Here is a 19,867-nt window from a genome sequence, read left to right as displayed (position 1 = left end):
GGGAGTTACTATCTGATGGGTGCGGAGCTTCTGTTTGGGGTGATGGAAGGTTCTGGAGATGGATGGTGGTGAGTGTCGTACACTGTGACTGGGCTCAATGCCACCGAACTGGACATTTGCAGATGGTTAAATGGCAGATTTTATGTTATGTGTATTTTACCATAATTAAAAAAAAATTCCCTTTGCTAGAACCCTAGACGTCCATTCACCTGCTTAGACATAAGCAGATAAAATGAACATCCTTGGTTCATTTTACTTGGAAGTCTGTCATTCCCTGACTTCCCTGTCATGAGGATGATTGATAGCAAGAAGAGCTAGAGTCAAAGAAGAGTTTCTCTGTCAGTCAAACTGATGTTTCTTTAACTGAAGTTAGATGGGCTTAGTATTCTTTTCATAGCCAGCTCTGCTGCAGTTGGTTTTACATGTGTTGCGAATTGTTGCTTGAAATGTAAATATATAGCATCCTCTTGGCAGCTGCCCACTTCTTTATTGAGAGGGAATTTAGAACTTTAGAATTACAGAGGAGTTTATAATTCTGTTAGGATAAAACATTTTAGAACAATAATTTTAAACACAAATGTTAGTGCATTTTGTAAAGTGAAGGGTAAAGTGTTTTCATTATACATGAAGGGACTTTTGGGCTAGTAATAGATGTAGGTTTCAGCTCAATGCGGGGGGAGTGAAATGTCTTTTAAAAAGTTCATTGGAGGCTTTACAGCCAGTCCTTTGGCCCTTGGCATCCCTAATTCAGCTTACCCTGGGGTGCTATCTGACTTCTGGGAGGAGTCAGTCGAACATTTCTGTGTTACCTATTTTATTTCTATCCTGCTTTGATTCCTTTTTGGGGGGACGAGGAGGGCTAAGACTTTTTTCCTCCAAAATTTCCCTCATGTAAGTAATTTATCACATCAGAACATTCTGAGTATTGCTGGTAATATTTATACTGTAGAGTTTAATGTTCTAGTTTTCATATGTTCTTTTTTTTTTTTTTTGAATTCAAATTATTCCCTAAGAAGAAAAAAGGGAAGATTTCTCCAAAGATGGTGGAATTGTCACTGTCAGCTGTTACATTAGGTCACACCAGCTTCTAAGCTGTTCAGAGATAAAGGGCTTTTAGTCTTGCTCTGTGTGTCTGTGCAGTCATGTGACCCTCTTAAGAAGGTCTGTACCCTTTTGTGGCTGTGTTAGAAACTCTTAGAGAAGTTCTCCCAATTTCCCAGTCCTGGGTGAGGACACGCCAGGAAAGCAAAGGCATAGCGGGACCCAGTGTAAGTGTTCTTCAGTTGGGAGGGAGGAGAGGACTCTCAACTGCCAGAGATGACAAGTCTGGGGAAGAAGTTGTACGGGTAAGGAACTGGCGTTTCTTTTATGTTCTCAAGCACACTGTGATTGCCTGTATTAGTGCGTTTAAATCAATTGTAAAGTTGCTTCTGACACGGCAGTCTGTTTAAACGTAGAGGTAACATGATCGCCTAAAGGAATAATAATTTCAGGGTTTTCTTTTTCTCTTTTTTTGTAACATAGTTTGCCTGCCCTCCCTTGTATAAGATGGTCTGGGAGAATTTATCAGGAAGCTGAGATTTTCTTAATCAAAGAAACTTGTGTTTAAGGCCAGAATAGCTGTAATAGACATAGAGCAGACATTTATAAACCAAGTATTTTCTCTTCTTAAACCAGCGGAGGGTCCTGGGAAATCAAGTGATGTCAGAAAAGAAGAACAAGGCCCCTACTCCGGAATCTCTAGCCACTGGTGAACCGAAGAGAGCCAGCAAAGAAAATCTGAGCTTAGTAAGAAACCATTCCTTGTGCTTCCTCTTTGTATTGCACATTTGTAGAAAGGGGGACGATTGATGTACTGTCTTCTCTTTGTGTTTCTCAGTAAACTAACATTTTTTTCTCAATCCTTTTATTTATACTGACTGTCGTCTTTCTGTAGGTATTTGTTGATTCATTCAACAAACACATTTTGAGTTCAGGGAAGACAGGGCCAGTCATAAGCAGAGAAGATAGATACAGTGAAATAGCTCCATGAACATAGTGCTGGAGGGAGCACTTCTCACTAGGAGACTCCACAGGGTGGGTAGTGTAAGAGCCAGGCGGCCTGGCACTGTGTTACCCGTGGAGGGATCCTCCAGAGTATCCCGGGCATGGTTACTTCATTAAGCCAGCAAGAAAACCAGTTAAGATTAATGAGATATAAATATGTCAGTAAAACTCTTCACATTGAAATAGAACCAGTAAATAATTCCTCTGTTAGCAAAGCCTGTCTGTAGGAATGCCATAGAGTATTGAAGCCACTATAAAATTTTCTTGTTACAGCTGTTGTCTGGGTCTCCAGCTGTCGTGACGACACCGACAAGACTGAAATGGTCTGAGGGGAAGAAAGAGGGGAAAAAAGGTACTAACTGTACTTGTTCTGTGTTCTTACTGAATGTGATTCCTTTCTGCATCTAGCCAGTCAGTAGCATTTTAAAAATTCCCAGTGCAGTATGGTTGTAGTTAGAAGCAATGTAAAAATTACAAGGCTGGGCCTTGCCCTTGAGTTCACTTAGCAGATGGTTATTGAGCATCTACTCAGCACTGTCCCAGGTGCTGAGGGGCCGAGCTGTGAACACAGGCCCGCCCGCTCCCTGTATTCTTGGACAGATGGGACACATGTAAAGTATCTTCAGAGTACTTGTTAAGCAAATTAAAAACAAATGTTAACTAATTTGTGAAACCAAGTACAGATACACTCCATGAACATGGAATAGTTATGCTCCTTTTGGCCGTGGACTTTAGCTTTGTTTATTCAGTGAAGCTTTCCAGATAGGTAGCTCATGCTGACGGACCCTGGAAGTCATATACAGGATGTTTTTGAGGTTTAGGACAAAGAGGACTATTTAGTGCTGGGACTGCTGGTTGCCCAGGTTTTTCTGGCAAAAGGCAGCAGCTACTGTGCTTTTCTCCGAGGAAGCCATGTGTTTTACTGGAAAGACCAAGGGGCTTGGAGGTGAGACCTGATTGGAGTCCTCATTCCTCTGGCTGGGGAAAGCCATCCACCCTCTCTGAGCCTGTGTCCTCCTCTGAAAATGAAGATAATAGTTATATTGACTTGAAAGACTTCTTCTGAGGCTCAATTGAAGTAATGTTTTGTTAGCACATTGTGATTATTTAAGGATAAACAAGTGGTCATAACTGTTACTAAAGACAACTGGATGAGACTTGGTCTTGTTTTATTAGGCTCGTGTGGCAGCTGAAGTGGTCTTTGGTTTGACAGGCTCATTTTATCTCTGAGACACGAGCATAATTACTATTGAGACATCAGCAATAGAAAGAGAACAAAAGCCCAGTATTTATGGATAAATCTTTATAGTGTTCTAAAAGATTAGATTTTAGTATAGTCTCCTTACTTATCCTTGAATGAATTATCTGAGCTCTTTTCTTTCTACCTTGCTTCTGATTTCTAGGCTGGGCTCTTTGTTTGAGGCATGTTTGGTATTTGAGTTATGTGTGTCTAAATAGTTCTCTGTATATATATATCCATAAGTCAAAACCAAGCATAAGATATTTTTGAGGGATACATTATTTTGTATCAGTTACACCTTTTGTTGCTTTCATTTTTTTAATGTTTTTTAAAAGATTTTATATATTTATTTTTATAGAGAAGGGAAGGAGGAAGGGAGAGGGGGAGAGAAACATCAGTGTATAATTGCCTCTTGCATACCCCTACCAGGGACCTGGCTCACAACCCAGGCATGTGCCCTGACTGGGAATTGAACCAGCAACCCTTTGTTTCTCAGGCCAGCACTCAATGCACTGAGCCATATCAGCCAGGTCTCATTTTTGAAGATAATCAAGAAATAGTTAAATCTTTCTATTATTGACAACTCTGGTTTTAGAAGAAATATATTAAAAAATTAAGCCAGTGTAATATAATAATTTACCAAGAAGTTTTAGAGTAGGGATGCTTGACCTGTTAACTGTGGCCTCTTAAGCTCTAATGAAGTTCCTGGTACTGTTGATGTAATTTCATATGTAGGTTCATTTGTGCATTTTTCTGGAGGAGAAAATATGTATTTTTTATTAAATTCTCAAAAACGTTAGTGATTCGGAAGAGGTGAGGCCCACCGATAGTGAACGGCCTTCCACAGGATTAGGCAGTGGTATTTTCATCTCACTCTCTCCCTGGTCACTTCCTCCACCTTGAAACACCTCCCTTGGCTGCCATGACGGTATGCTATTCTTGTTCTCTTCCTTTCTCTTTAGTTCTCTTCCTTCTCTGCAGTAGCTGCCTGTCGTTTTTGAGAGTAAGCTACTGCACCTCCACCTTTTTGTGCTTTTCAGCACTCTACCTTAAGTTCTTGGCTCACCTCTGCCCTTGCTTTTCCCCCTCTTAGCAGCTTGGTCTCCTTCAGCAGCTCAGTTCTGCTGTGTGATAACTGCATCTCCATATATATAAAGTCTCTGCAGTCTCCAATCCCACAGATTTAATTGCATCATTTTTTTACACAATAATACAACCCTCAATTTTATTGATGGTGATTTTAGAAAAGGAACAAATATTTTTTGAAGAAGGTAATGTAATTTAACATCATTTATAGTACTCCAAAAAGACATTTATTTAGCACTGAGTTTCTCAAACTGGCACTCAATAATTCTGTGCTGTGGGGCTGTCATGTGCATTGTATGATGTTTAGTAGCATCCCTGGTCTCTAGCCACTAGATGCCAGTAGCACCCTTCCCCCAGTTGTGACACCAAAAATGCCTCCAGGCATTGCCAAGTCCGCTGGGGAGGAGGGGGCAAAATCCCTTCCAGATGAGAACTGCTGAATTGGCACCTACTTATTTTGGGGGGGATGGGGAGTGTCCCTGCTCAAAACAAGTTGCTGATCTGGTGGGTCATGGAGTTGATTCAGGGTGACAGTTTGATTAACAAAGGTAAATAGTCTCCTCCCTGTACCTGGAGGCCAGTGTGTTGGGTTCTTAAGCAATGCTTACATGCTACTACTACAGACCTTTATATTTATTTATTGTCAGTATCTGGTATTTAGGGTATAAAAATGTGTGTGTGTGAGTGAGAGTGTATGTGTGAGTACAGGCACGCACTTATTAATTTCAGCAGTCAGAATGTTACCCATTCTAGACTTCTGGTCAAGATGGTAGCACAGGTAAACACAGCTCGCCTCTTCACACAACCACATCAAATTACAACTAAACTACAGAGAATCATCACTCAGAACCATCAGAAATTGAGTTGAATGGAAGTCCCACAACTACAGAATTAAGGAAACTACATCCATCAGACTGGTAGGAGGGGCAGAGACACGGAAATGTGGGTTGGCCTGGTCCCACATCCACATGTGGTGGATAAAAATTCAGGAAAGATATCTCAGGAGTGAGGGGTCTGAGACCCATACCAGGTGCCTCAGCCCAGGGTTCCAGTGTCAGGAAGATAAGTCCCCATAACTTCTGGCTATAAAAACTGTCGAGGATTGAGTCAGTGGAAGAAGCTGCTGGATTCCCAAGCAGTTCCCCTTAAAAGATCTGCATACAGACTTACTCAGCCTCATTCCCTCTGAGCTCCAGCACTGGGGTAGCAGCTTGAAAAGCACTAGTGGCATACAGGGAGGAACTGCAATATCTGGCATCAGGGCGAGAGCTAGGGAACAGCTTTCTCCCAGACAGAATGGCAGGCAGAGACCATTGTTCCTTTTCTGAACCTTCCCCGCCATAGAGCCATAGAGCCAGCAGGTGAGTACCATATCTGAGACTCCATCAAGCTGGCTCATATTGTTTGCCCAGCCCTGGTGATTCCCTGAGGCTCTACACCACCCAATTTATGGGCCCATCCAAGCTGCTAACAGTGGCTTTTCCATATTAATGGCTTGTCTTGGCCAATCTTCCTAAGTCCTCTCAACTAGTCAATAGCTGGCCTTAGCGAGCCCCTAGCCCCCATACATCTTGCTAAGTGGACTCATGCTTGACACTAGCAGAAGCTAGCCTAGGTTTACAGCTTGGCTTCACCTGGGAACCTCTAAGCCCAGCACAAGTAGCAGCCATCTCAGATTGCTTTGTAGCTCATGCTGAGTGGCCCTCAGCAAAACATAGGTGGTGGCTGACCCTGGCCTGCACCACCCAGGAAACCCCAGGGCCAGTGCACCCAGTGGACAGCTACGGACCATGTCGGAGTACCACCGCCCTGTCCCACACAGCTGATCCTCCATGGAGGGCAGAGATTGGTGGTCAGTGGTTACAGTTAGTCCTTGCAGCTGACTGGCTTGTGTAGATCCCTCACATTGACCTGCTAATAGCAGTCAAGGCTCAACTACAAGAGAAAAGTATACTCAGCTCACATACAGGGTACACCCTGAGTACCCAGCTTGGGCGATAGAGGAGGCTGTGCCACTGGACCCTACAGAACTGCTACTACATTAAGCCATGATACCAAGATGGAGTCATAGCAGCTTTACCTAATAGAAACAAACACAGGGAGGCTGCCAAAATGAGGAGACAAAGAAACATGACCAACATGAAAGAACAGATCAAAACTCTAGAAAAAGAGCTAAACGAAATGGAGATAAGTAATCTATCAGATGCAGAGTTCAAAACACTGGTTATAAGGATGCTCAGGGAACTTAGTGAGGACTTCATAGCATAAAAAAATATCCAGTCAGAAACAAAGGATACACTAACTGAAATAAAGAACAATATATAGGGAATCAATAGTAGAGTGGATGAAGCCGAGAATCAAATCAATGATTTGGAATATAAGGAAGCAAAAAACAACCAATCAGAACAAGAAGAAGAAAAAAGACTGAGGGAAGTATAAGTAGCCTTTGGGACAAATTCAAGAGGTCCAACATTCTCCTCATAGTGAGTTCCAGAAGGAGAAGAGAAAGAACAAGAAACTAGAATCTATTTGAAAAAATAATTTAAGGAAACATCCCTAATTTGGTATAGAAAATAGACATGCAAGCCCAGGAAGCACAGAGAGTCCCAATTATGATGGATGCAAAGAGGCTCACTCCAAGACACATCATAATTAAAATGGTAGAAGTTAAAGATAAAGAGAGAATCTTTTTTTTCTTTTAATTATATTTTTTAAGTTTCTGATTGCATTCACTCATTTTTTAAAAAATATTTATTTATTTTTAGAGGGGGGGAGGGAGGGAGAAAGAGAGGGAGAGATACACCAGTGTGTGGTTGCCTCTCAAGTGGCCCCCACTGGGGATCTGGCCCATAACCCAGGCATGTGCCCTGACTGGGAATCAAAACAGTGACCCTTTGCTTCACAGCCCATGCTCAATCCACTGAGCTATACCAGCCAGGGCGAAAAGAATCTTAAAAGCAGCGAGAGAAAAGCAATTAGTTACCTACAAGGGAGTTCCCGTAAGACTGTCAGCTGATTTCTCAAAAGGAACTTTGCAGGCTAGAAGGGATTGACAAGAAATATTCAAAATCATGAAGAGTGGGGACCTATAGCCAAGATTGTTCTACTCAGCAAAGCTGTCATTTAGACTTGAAGGGCAGATAAAGAGCTTCCCAGACGAGATAAAAATGAAAGGGGTTCATCATCACTAAACCATTATTTATTTGTTTATTTATTTTTGGGATCCTCTCTCTTTTTCTTCATGAGTTTGCTTAAAGGCTTGTCAATTTTGTTTATCATTTCAAACACCAAACCATTATTATATGAAATATTAAAGGGACTTATTTAAGAAAAAAAAGATCAAAACTATGATCAGTCAAATGGCAATAAATACATATTTATCAACAATTGAATCTAAAACGCAAACTAAGTAAACAAGAACAGACACAGAATCATGGGTACAGAGAGCCTTTTGAAGGTTGCCAGATAGGAGGGGCTGTGGGGGAATGGGTGAAGATGGGAGGGGATTAAGAAGTACAAATCAGTGGTTACAGAATAGCCGTGGGGATGTAAAGTACAGTATAGGGAATATAGTAGCCAAAGAACTTTTACTCATGACCCACGGACATGAACAATAGTGGGGGGATTGCCTGAGAGAGTGGGGGTGCTGTGTGGAGGGGGACCAAGGGGCAAATATTGGGAAAACTGTAATAGCATAATCAATAAAATATAATTAAAAAAGAATCTTACCCATTCTAATTATTAACCAATGTTACCCCAATAAATTCAGTTAAAAATAAATATAGGCTCTTACCCATTCTTCAAAATCCAGCCTAGACCCCAACTCCTCTTTGAAACCTCCTTTAGCTAACCCAGCTAGATGTGCTTGTTCCTTTAAACTCTTACTGACTGCACCAGGTGAACTGAAGTGCTTACTCACGTGTGTTGTCTGTAACTAGTCTGTCTTCTGGAAGGCGGAGGCCAGACTCGGGGATATACTTGTGGCCTCCTGTCGTCTGTTCTGCTCTTCCCCTAAGTGGTGACCATGCCTTGTGTCCAGTTGGTACCAGTGCTGTTTTGTGCTGGTCTCAGCCTGTCATTAACCAGTGTTGTGGTTGGATTGGCTGTTGTGGTTCTTATTATGATTGCAAGATGTCTTTCAGGGATTACCATCAGGAAATTTTTTGGGAAAAAAGGTTTATTATTTACAAGACCTAGAAATTACACAGCCCACCTCAGGCCACATAGCAAGGCCATGGAGAGAGAGAGAGAGAGAGAGAGAGAGAGCGAGCGAGCATTGGCCTAGGGTTTCGTGGACTCAGTCTTCATTGGTGAATTTAAGACATGTGAGTGGGAATTTAAAGGGTGAGAAGAGAAAAAACACGTGGCCCAGATGGTCACTTACTGGAATCAACATCACTGAAACATAGGAGCCCCAGAGGGAGAGGGCCAGGCTCTTTATCGACTCCTTGTGGCTTGGCCGTGTGTTTATTGGAGGGAGTTGTCTTTGAAGTGGCTGTTTCTTTGAAATGGCTGCCTCAGCAATCAAAGCTTAAGTCAGACACTTGCATTACCAAAAAGAAAAATAACTGTCAGGAATAACACTGCCGTCTACTATGATGCCGAGGCATCAGAGTTAATGGCAAGGACTTTAACTGCCCGGGTAGCTGATATGTTAAAAGTCAGGGGTAGGAGGGCACGTTGTAACCCAGAAAGTGTACATCTAAATAGGATTATAGTAGCAAATTCTATAATAATTACACAGGCTGTAATTTGAAATGTGGCCTGTAGTCATTGTCCCAAACTTGAGGAGTCTTGCAATGAAACTAAGTCAGTGATGTCAGGGGCCCTATGAATCTGTTCAGAGATTTAGGTAATATTGTGAAATGCTTTACCATCTTTAGCTATCTGGTATAAGCAGGCTTGAACCTGTCCTGAGTTGATAGATGGCTTTAAATGTCATCTGAGCAGTCTCTTAGTTCTGAGAATAGGTCAGTTCAGTCAAACGGTTGTGTTTCATTTTGGGAAGTGGTTATGCAAGTGGTTCAGGTTATGGTGCAGGCATTTAGTAAGAGGCATATCTATGGAGACAAAAAAAAAGGACAAAGGTTAATAATTGGAGTAGATTATAACCTGTTTCTGAGTTCTGAGGGCAGCCAATCAAGAAGATTGCTCCATGCCAAGTTCAAAGCATCTTCAAATAGAATGAGGGCAGGCAGTTGGCAATTGGATAGGCTTTCTTGGTTTGCGTTTTGAATGTCTCTGCTGACCTTTCTGAGTGACTCATATAACAGTAGGTAAGAAGATTGTCCACACATGAGCTGTTGTGGTAATTTCTCTGAAGCTCATATCAAGTTGTCCCACTTTAGCTTGCAGGGTTCTGGGCAAAGGGCTGTTTAGTTCTCAGTGTTGCCAAGACAGAAGCGTGGTAGAAAAACTGGAAATGTTAGTTTGGAAAGCTGTAGTCAAATATTGCAGGAAACTAGAAGAATTAAGGATCTAGTCCAGTTTATAGGTAGTAAAGAAAACCTCAAAAACAATTAATAGCAAAAATAAATACATACATACATACATACATAAATAAAAGGAAAGAAAGAAAAATAAACAATTGATAGCACTAGAATCTTGTATCCCCACAGGTGTTATACGGAAACATATTTAAAGTTGATACTCTGAAGACATACCCATTTTAATTAAACCAAGCTTAAATTAGCTTTATTTACCAAAGGTTATCCCACATCATATGAACTTGAAAAATACTTGGGTTAGTGTTGATATTTGGAGTCAATTAACTTGTGTAGGCTACAGATTCTTCACCTGTGAAATGGCAAGTGCATCACATCATGCACAGGTTGTTGTAAGGATACAATGTACCATTGTATCATTAGAGTAGTGTTTGGCACAAAATAGGCACTTAATAAAGTGGTAGCTGTTATTGCTGTTAAGATGATGTGTTCATTGTAGTGTTATTTATAATAGCCAAGATTTGGAAGCAGTCCAAGTGCCCATCAGTAGATGAGTGGATAAAAAAGCTGTGTAGTAATATTCCATTTACACAATGGAATATTACTTGGCCATAAAAAGAAGGACATCTTACTTTTTGTTACAGCAAGGATGGACCTAGAGGATATTATGCTAAGTGAGATAAGCCAGTCAGAGAAAGAGAAACACTATATGATTTCACTTAGTGGAATCTAATGAACAAAACAAAATAGAAACAGACTCACAGATATAGAAAACAGACTAACAGCTATCAGAGGGGAGGGGCTTGGAGGCTGGGTGAAAAAAATGAAGGGATTAAGCAGTACAAATTACTAGTTGAAGACTAGCCACAAAGGTGCAGATTGCAGCGTGGGGATTGTAGTTAATAATGTCAAGATAACAGGTATGGGCCGGGTAGGTGCTTGGGGTGGCAGGGGGACCACTCTGTAGAGTGTAGGTTTTCCGACCACTTTGCTGTACATCTGAAACTGGTGCAGAATGGTATGGAATGTAAACTGTGGCTTAAAAAAAAAAAAAAAAGAAAGAAAAAAGATGATGTAATGACCTGAGATTAGAGCAAATGGACAAACTGAGGTTTACTTGGTAGAGATTCATCAATTCTCAATCAAACTTTTTAGAAAATATTAAGTATAGATTCTCTAGCTTTTAGGTGGGATGTTTCAAAAAGAAATATTTCTAAATGTGCTTAATGCTCTTGTTTCTCTTTCAACCTAGGGTTCCTCTGAAGGATCCAGAGTTCTACTGTTATCCACCCAGAATTTTCTCTGTAGCAGGCCAGGTGTCATTCCCACTCATGGAGAAGCTTGGACCGGCAGCTTGCTTGCTGCGTTTTGAATTGTGAAAGTTAATTAATCCTGTGACTTGACTGAGACCTCTAACCCCACTCACTGGATGTTTTCTGCAGCCTCTGCCTTCTGAACCAGTGCTAGCAGTCCTCTCTCTCTTTTAATATTATGGGGAAACCACTCACCCGCCAACCCGCTCACACAGCACACGGCACACAGCAAGTGGGTAGATCCAGGCAGACTCCAGTGCTCATTCCATGTATTTGCTGAAGCATATTTCGTTTTTTAAAAATACAAGATTTGTGTTCAACTGCCAGTATTTTTTTTAAGTACTGTCAATCCTAGTGGATTCATGTTATTTAACTGATAATTTGGATTTTTCTGTTTTGATACTGTTGGGTATTTTTGTTGTCATTTTTTATTTGTTGTTTGTTCATTTTTAAAAGCTATTTTTGGTATGTGTAACCTAAATGGGCTCCAAGCCAGAAGTCTTTCCCTTTTTTTCACCTTCAGCTTTGGGAAAGCTTTATCTCACGAGGCTGTGTTCCTCAATACCTTGTTTGTGTCCAAGGACTTCATAGCTTTCCCGGAAAGTTTTCATTATTTCTTGGGCCTGAAATTGCAAGGTATTTGGCTTGCAGTATTGCAAAAGGAGAATTCAGAGTGATCTAATATTTTAACAAATGTTAATTATTAAATTGTGTCTCTCCTTTCCTCCACTCTCTCTTCCTCCCCCGATCTTCTCTCCTTAGTGATGCCAAATAACGGTGTGATTGCCGAACTTGTGTCCTTTGTTCGGTTTCCTCTTGAACATGGAGCATCTCTGGCGCCTGCCCTTCTGGCCAGCCCTTCTGTGCCAGGTCACTGTGTCTCTAGGAAAGTCTCTGACTGCCATACGGAGGTTTGCTGAAATATCTGTGTGGTGAAAGCTGGGGTGTGACTAGGATGGGGCCAGCTGGCTTGATGTCCAGGACTGCCCCTCAGGATAGGGCTATACTGCACCCTTGTGAGGCATCCGGCGGGCAGGCCAGGCTGTGAGAGCCAGCTGGAGTCAGGGGGAGGAGGTGCGCAGCAGCAGCCTCTGCACAGCTGAGAGGGTTTGAAGGAGAGAATGTTCTCATTTGGAGGCAGTGTGGCTTGTCACCAGAGTTCTGAGAAAGCAGCCCAGCCTCTCTCCTTGTAATGGGCCCAGGGAGGATGTGGAGAGGGGCTTAGAGCTGGAGCTTTGGCTGGGTGGTGATGTTCACAGTGTTTGAGGTGAGCAGTGGCGTGGCTTTGATCTCGTGTAAATACTCAGGGCCCGGGGAGCGGCTGTGGCCAGAGAGAAGGCGCCCTTTGTGCCTGCTCTGCGAGGCTGTGCAGCCGTTCAGCCCTTGTGCTGGAGCTGAGTCAGGCCCTCTGTGGGGAAGCAGCTGCCCAGCAAAGTCTGTTTGGCTGACCCGTGTTAGACTGTCGGAAATGCTGCGTTACTGCTAAAATGAAAGGCAGCCCTGGGAGCGGAGTCGGGCTTCGTGTCTAGAGCCAACCCTCTTTTCCATGCATACTGTTTCTTTTGCTGCCGTAACAGCAGTTGTGAAAAAAAAAAAAAAAAAGTAAAATTTGGCCTTCCAATTTGATGGATTGTGAACAGTTGATGGTTAGGAGTAGAGACTTGCGTGTAAGCCCCTTTCTCTAGAGAAGTTTTATTCTTAAAAGTCCTTATTAGCAACTTCAGTTGTGCAGGTTTCTATTTGGCTTTTTTCCTTGTTGAGAAAAAATGGAATTCCTTGCACCAGCTATCAGTGAATTCAAAGGGAAACCCCTTCGGGTGTGACCGGACTGAAGGAGTGTTCTCCCCTCACTCCACACTGGGTCCGCCTGTCCCACCTGGAGAGGTGCGGACGTCACACGTGGTCTGGCCTCAGGTGGAGGGAGCAGAGCCGTGACCTGACTTCCCCTTGTCACTGTGTTTGTCCCGTGGTCCTGCTGGAGGGCAGCACCTGGACTGCGGGCGGGACCACCTCTGACTGTGCGGGGTCCACGGTGCTCTGGCGCTGGGAGGGAGGGAGGTGGCTGTCGTGTGCATGTGCTGTTCTGTAGCTTGTCCCGGGGCAGCTTATGTCTGCATTTGGGTGTGTGTGTTTCATTTAAGTTATTTATTAAACTTGCTTTCCCTTGCTTTAAGGGTGTGATAGGTCATTTTTTAATACAAGCTGTGATCCAGTTGGAATCCAAATTTGAGAAATAAAATAGCATAACCATCTGCCTTGTAATGTGTAACTGTTCTAATCCTGTGGAACCTCATGGAGGACTCACAAACAAAAACCCTCTCCATTTGCCACAGAAGGGTACTGTCTCCCTTCTGACTTGGTGGGTGGGCATTTTTGAGTCAGTATTTAATAATTTCTTAAATCTATAAGATTTTAAAAAATGTTTCCTTTTCATGTTGGAACAATCTCTTTGAAATGCCTCTTCTTCTGGCTTGTAAAATTGCATTTCCTCCTGGGGTCAGTCGAGAAGGGTTTGCTGTGGGTCGGTATGAGGCAGTGTTCTGTGCCGGAGGGCTCAGGTGTGAGGACGCGGACCTCACTGGTTCAGGTCTGCCCTGGGTGAGCCACACTGGTTCAATCAGTGAAAACCAGTTTCTTACCTTTTACAATGATGGACTTTTGCCCTGGGACCAATGAATCTGGCTTGAAAAACTCCACTGCAGCAGTGAAAGGATTTGGAGATACTGATTATATCTGAACGGCCAACATATTAAAGGAGCTATTACTCACAAGTGAAACCACAGCTGATCCACTGCAAGCTCTTTACCTCGAACGCCTTTCCAGAGTCAGTCAGCGCTGGTAAGGGAGCCCCCTGGGGAATGGGATAGTGCAGGGCTGTTGACTGCAGCGACCACTGGGTGTTCAGAGGTGGTGGTCTGGTTGGCCTGTATGGAAGCCAGTTGATTCCGGAGTGCCAGAGCAGAGCCATTCTCTCCTCCTGAAAGGCAATGTTTCTGTTCAGCTCCCTTCACAGGAGCCTCTGTTAGGACGTGGTGTAAAATCCTGCCTTCTAGGAGAACCTGTGGCCATGGGGCTGTGCCCCACCATGACCGGCGATGTGGCCATGCATAACTGGGGAAGCCGTCTCTGGGATCAGACTTCCCAGGACCTCATCTGTGTCTTACTTTGTGTAGGACCTTGTACAGATGCTTGAAGCTGATGGCTCTCATTCTGGAGTCTTTTCTTTTCTTTTTCTTTTTTTAAAAGATTTTATTTATTTATTTTTAGAGAGGGAAGGGAGGGAGATAGAGAGAAACATCAATGTGTGGTTGCTGTGGGGTTATGGCCTGCAACCCAGGCATGTTACCCTGGCTGGGAATCGAACCTGCGACACTTTGGTTCACAGCCCGCACTCAATCCACTGAGCTACGCCAGCCAGGGTTCATTCTGGAGTCCTTTCTAAGTGGAACACCTTTCCCCAGGAGAGTCTCATCCCTGCCCTAAAGTCTTTGTGCTGAAGATAGCACCCAGTCCCAAACCTGGATACCAGCATCTGGCAGGATTGTCCTAGATTTGGGGGAAGATTTGGGTTGCTAAGATACGTAAGTTTTCCAGACCAGTGGTAATTAACCCAATCTAAAACTGCTATAAAAATCTGGCTTTCTAGACAACTAATGCTGAGAGTTGATGGAGGGGCTAGTGAGGTGGTGGCGTACATAATAGCTTGAGTGCTTGGGTTACCATGGAAACTGGAGTGTGCAAGGCCACAGCCGCTGCTAAAGAGCCATGGAGCACTCCCCCAGACATGTTTGGGGACCAGCAGAACCTGTTGGGAAGAACTCCCCCGCCCTGGGGTCCTTTGTGCACAGCAAAAGCTGCCTTTACACTTATCCCTGAGTGTGCTTAAGAGGAACAAGGTTCTTTTAACTCTCGCCATTTTTTTATTCTTGTTTGAGTATTTATCCTATATATATGTAATTGTAAAGAAGTAATCATATGCACTGTCTTTCTTTTTTATTCATGTAATATTCTGAAATTAAATTTCTTTTGTTTCATATCCATAGGCTTGGACTGGTTTCTTCATTCACACTTTGACTCATGGATTATTTTAAAGAGAGATTGCCTTTACAAAAAATTCCCCCAGTATTACCAAGGTGTTATTGACAGAGATGCTGCCTCTTGCTCCAAGAGCATGACACCCCAAAGGAAAACTTCAGCCTGTTTCCCTGCTGGAGGGTGGGCTCAGGCGCAGGGAGTCTTGGCTGGTAGGCTGTGAGACGGGAACCTCCCGGAATCCAGAGCTCCCTGATTCCCCAGGGCTGGGTTTAGAATGCTCTGCGCAGGTTTCAGTTTCTCACAGAACCCTTATTTCCTCATTTAAAAATAAAGAGTGGTGTGTACAGTAGTAGCAAAAACCAAATGGCACTTTCATCTAGGGTGGCAGGTTGTAGCGTTCAGACACCTCTGGTTCTCTGCTTCTCTGGTTCTCTGGCTGTCTGTGGTTTCCGTCACTCGGGTGTGTCTCCCTCTCCGTGAGGTGGGGCAACAGCATCTAGTCTCAGTGGTGCCAGCTCTCAGACGGGAGGGCTTAGCACAAAAGGTTTTCATTTGGGGTCTGTGGTTGTACTTCAGGATGTTGTCTGCCCTGTAATTCTATGTAAAATGTTGTGTACATTTGAGTTTTTCTAAGGGAGAGATTTTAAAGCTTCTGCAAACATCCCAGAGGAGCCCTTGACCACTGAAACACTGAGAACCACCAGCCTTCTGCAGCGCCTGGCAGATGGCAAGCATTCATTAGATGTTAATTCTCTCTCTGCCAAGGATAAATTTTATAATCAGCAGGTTATTGATGCTGACATTGTTATTTTTGATAATAAAAGAGTTACTTAAATCTGGAATAGGGGAAAAAAATAAAAGCTCTGCAGCTGTCCCTACTCCATTACCCACCCGCCCTGCATGTCCGCGCTCCAGGTGCTGCCCTTGATGGCCTGTCCCTCTGTCTCCGCCCCCGAGGACCTGCTCGCATTGTTCGCTGAAAAGAAAGGAGCCAGCTCTGTGACTTGCAAGTGAAGCACGGAGAGACTCGTACGAGACAGTACACGAGGAACTGGGGAATGCAGGAGAAAAGAGAAGGGGGTGGAAGGTCAGGACTAATTTTGAAAATTGGGGGGGATCAAAATGTCTAGCAGAGTGCTGAGCACACAGTCATTAAAAATCGAACCATAGAAAGGAATGAAGAAGCAGACATGCATTAAACGGCAGAAAGGAAGGTGGGAAAACCCAGAACTGGGGAGGGTTTCCCATTGCCTCCCCTTCCGCCCAGCCAGTGCCGTGGCCTTTGTCCCTGTGGTGGGTGGCCCACGTTTGTTCTTACCTACGCTCCTGAATTAGCAGCATGCGGGAGTGGGACTGGCGAGGAAGCCTGAGCTCCGGTCTAGGGGGTTATGGTGCGCAGTATACGATGCTTCTGTAGGTGCTTCTTGTAACTCCCAGCCCCTTGACTTCCCTATAACCTGCAAAAGCCAAACACAAAAACTGGGGTTGAGCCGTGGCCAAGTCGTGGTCCAAGTGGGTCATTGCCTTTATCAGCATCATCCAGTGCCTGGATCCTGAGAGCCTTCTGCGTTGGACTCAGGATGGAGGTTAGCAGGAGGGGCCGCTGACTCGCTGCCTTTTAACGTGTTTAGTGCCGTAGTGTGAGGAATGCTTAGTTCAGTTGGACCATACCCTGTGGACAACAGAGAAAGGAAAGACTAAAAATTGTGAGTGTGGAAGCCACGCCTCAACACCAACCTATGGAAGTAGGGACTGCTTTTATTATTTTTATGTTTTAAAGATTTTACTTATTTATTTTTAGAGAGAGGGGAAGGGAGAGAGAAAGTGAGGGAGAAACATTAATTAGTTGCCTCTTGCACATCCCATCTGGGGACTGAACCTGTAACTCAGGTATGTGCCCCAACTGGGAATCGAACTGGCGACCTGCTTTGCAGGGGGATGCCCAGCCAAGCCAACTGAGCCACACTGGTCAGGGTGGGGTGCTGCTTTTAAGAGCTCCTTCTGCCCGTGTGCTTCCCAGTGTTCAGTATTGGAAAGGAATTATGGTGGGGCCTCTACAGAGTTCAAGTCTCCTGTGAATGAAAAATTAATACCCCGATTTACTGAGTACTTACTGTGTACTGAGTTTTGTGCTAGCCAATTAATTCCTGTGTCACTAAAGTGATACATCTCTGTGAAGAATTGTTATCTCCAATTTCATAGTTGAAGACACACATGAAGAGTTTAACGTATCCGTTATCAGCTAAAAAGTGGCAGAGCCAAGACTAACGTCCAGGGCTGCCTGACTTTGGGGACTGTGGCTTCATGCAGGGGTTACACGCCCCAGCGTCTGCAGGAGCCAGGCAGGGGAATGTAAGGTCATGAAAACAGCAACTGCTTGAAGAGATTTAAAAACACCACGGAGCCAAACATAACTCCTGTATGGCCTGGAGTTATGAGGGCCCACAGGTCCCTCAGCACCCTCTGCACGACGCAGTGCCGCTCCTCTTCTGGCTGGGTCCCCATCCACACATGGTGCTCTCCAGGGATCTCTGTTCTGGCTCGGGGGTGACAGCCGCAGCGTGCCTTCCAGGGTGGTGTTCCAGCACAGGTGGGTGGGTGACCCCGACCGCTGGGAGCCACTTCTGGAGACTCTATCCTCGTTTCCTGGCTCTCCCCTGTGTACTCTCTCTCCCCTGTGGCGGCCTCCAGCCACAGGCGGGCGCTGAGCACTTGAAATGCGGCCAGTCTGAACTCTGAATGCGGAATACACCCCAGGATTCAGACTCGGCAAGAAAAAGAGACTGTAAAAATGTCTCAAAAACTTTTTATATTGAAATTATATTTTGGATATATAGGTAATTAAATCACATCACTAAAATGGATTTCACCTGCTTGTTTTTACCTTAGCATGACTGCTAGAAGACATTCAGTTACATGCATGGCTCATGTGATGTTGCCATGCTCCTGAGCCTCTGGGGCTCTCATCCTCACTGTCCTTTCTCCCCCAGAAGCTGCTCCTCAACTCCATGGGCACCTGTGGCTACACCTCTTCTTTTCCTTTAGTCCTGAGACCTCCCTGAAGAAGGGAGGGGAGGTCAAAAGAAAACCAGCTAGCTGAAGTTTTACCCGTGGGCTCCTCTGGGATTGGCTCCTGCCTGCCATGGCCGGCTGTGGGAATGCCTCAGTGAGATCCCGTGTCCTGGGCCCACCTCGGGCTGCAGCCCTGGGGGGCGCTGGGGTCCCTGCACAAGGGGACTTCAGGTCAAGGTGTGCCAAGCACTGCCTGCCCTTGGAGGGGGCACTGCCCTTCAGTATCTGCCCATGCTGTGATCCATCAAGATATTTTTAAGTTTGTGTTTTTATGTATGGCTTGTGTTTTCCATAATGGATAAAAATGCAGCTCTAAAGTATTCAAATTGAAATTTGTCATGTTAAGAGGGGTCTTCGTAGTCCCAAATGCAGAGGTCTGCTGACACAGTTCCCCGGAAGCAGAAGGGGAAACCAGGCTGGTCAGAGGAGAGAAAACATTGAAGATGTAACATCCCTCCCCTGTCGCCCGCCATCTGGGGCACAGGGACCCGCTGGTCTGCCTGGTCAGCGCAGAGGCCGCGGCCCAGGCCCTTCTGCCTCTCCCTGAGGACAAGTCGCTGGGGTTTACCGGAAACCTAGTGACCGGGAATCGGGCTTTGTCGGGTGCTTTAGGGTGACCGGAACGGTCCAGTGATGGCAGGTCCTGTACTCGGCCATGCCTCGGACACTCGCCGTGTGTCCTGTGTCGAGAGAACAGGCAGAGGGAGAGGGCGGAGAGGCGGTCACGGCTCTGCTCCTCGTCTCTGCCTCGCTCCTCCGTGGGAGCACAGAAGCCTGCTCTCTCCAGAGGAATCTAGAAACCATCTGGTGTGGAGGAAAAGGGGTATATTTAGTCCGAAGCGGATCCCCAGCAGAGACATGGGATCGGAGCCAGTGAGAGAACTGAGGACTTGGAGCTGACGTGCGAGAGGAAGGGGCGAGGAGGACACCACGGGGTCCGCAGGCCCACTGCAGCCGGGGAGCTCCTTGCCCCTGGTTCAGAGTAAGACGTTGTTTAAGCAAGGGGGCTGACAACCAGCGAGCTAGCCCCCGGACTGTGTCTCACAGACAGAAATGGAGACCGGGAAGATGGTGACCTAAGCCTGTGAAAATGCATCCCGGGAGCGGCGGCGCGGGAATCTGAATCCACCCTCCTGTGAAATCGGCTCTGCTACCTGAGAACGCAGTTGGATGTGTTTTGACAGGTGACTGCATCCCTGTAACCACACTCCAATTAAGATGTACAACGTTTCCATCACTCCCAAAAGTTCTCGCATGCCACTTGACAGTGAATTCCCCGTGCGTCTGCCCCAGGCCACCGACTCATTTCTGTCACTGGCGCTTCCTTTTGTCCTGATTCCACCTGCTGACTCGCAGCTGCCGTGCTGCCTGTGCCTCCTTTCCCTCCCTGGCTGGCGTGTTCTCGTGAGCTGGAGGGAGGACCCTTGTTCCGTGCACGTTTCTGTGTCTCTGGGCCCCAGGGCAGGAAACGAGAAGAGTGACTGTGGCTTATGGAAACTGGAGTCCCTCGCAGGCAGGAGCCGCTCCTCACGTTGCCTTTCCACGGCACCTAGAGCAGCGCCTCCTCCACGGCCTGGGCTCGCCCACAGAGCAGGCACAGAGGAGGCTCTGAGGAAAGTGCAGGACGGAAT

At 45.2% G+C, this 19,867-nt stretch overlaps 1 protein-coding gene across 4 annotated transcripts in view; it reads left to right on the top strand.

Moving 5' to 3' along the window:
- Positions 1–13,433, top strand: part of ARHGAP19 (Rho GTPase activating protein 19) — a 67,656-nt gene extending 54,223 nt beyond the window's left edge. For 2 of the 4 annotated variants that reach the window (XM_028511694.2, XM_028511691.2), the window contains exons 10-12: positions 1,678–1,788; positions 2,320–2,398; positions 11,069–13,433. In XM_028511694.2, the coding sequence (XP_028367495.1) occupies positions 1,678–1,788; positions 2,320–2,398; positions 11,069–11,079 (201 nt within the window). In that variant the 3' untranslated portion in view covers positions 11,080–13,433. The remainder of the gene's footprint in view (positions 1–1,677; positions 1,789–2,319; positions 2,399–11,068) is intronic. The other 2 variants (XM_036027095.1, XM_036027096.1) reach the window with 1 other exon arrangement.
- Positions 13,434–19,867: the final 6,434 nt, after the last annotated feature.

This window comes from Phyllostomus discolor, chromosome 5 (genome assembly GCF_004126475.2).
Source record: "Phyllostomus discolor isolate MPI-MPIP mPhyDis1 chromosome 5, mPhyDis1.pri.v3, whole genome shotgun sequence".
NCBI lineage: Eukaryota > Metazoa > Chordata > Mammalia > Chiroptera > Phyllostomidae > Phyllostomus > Phyllostomus discolor.
This window is presented reverse-complemented; position numbering and strand designations above follow the sequence as displayed.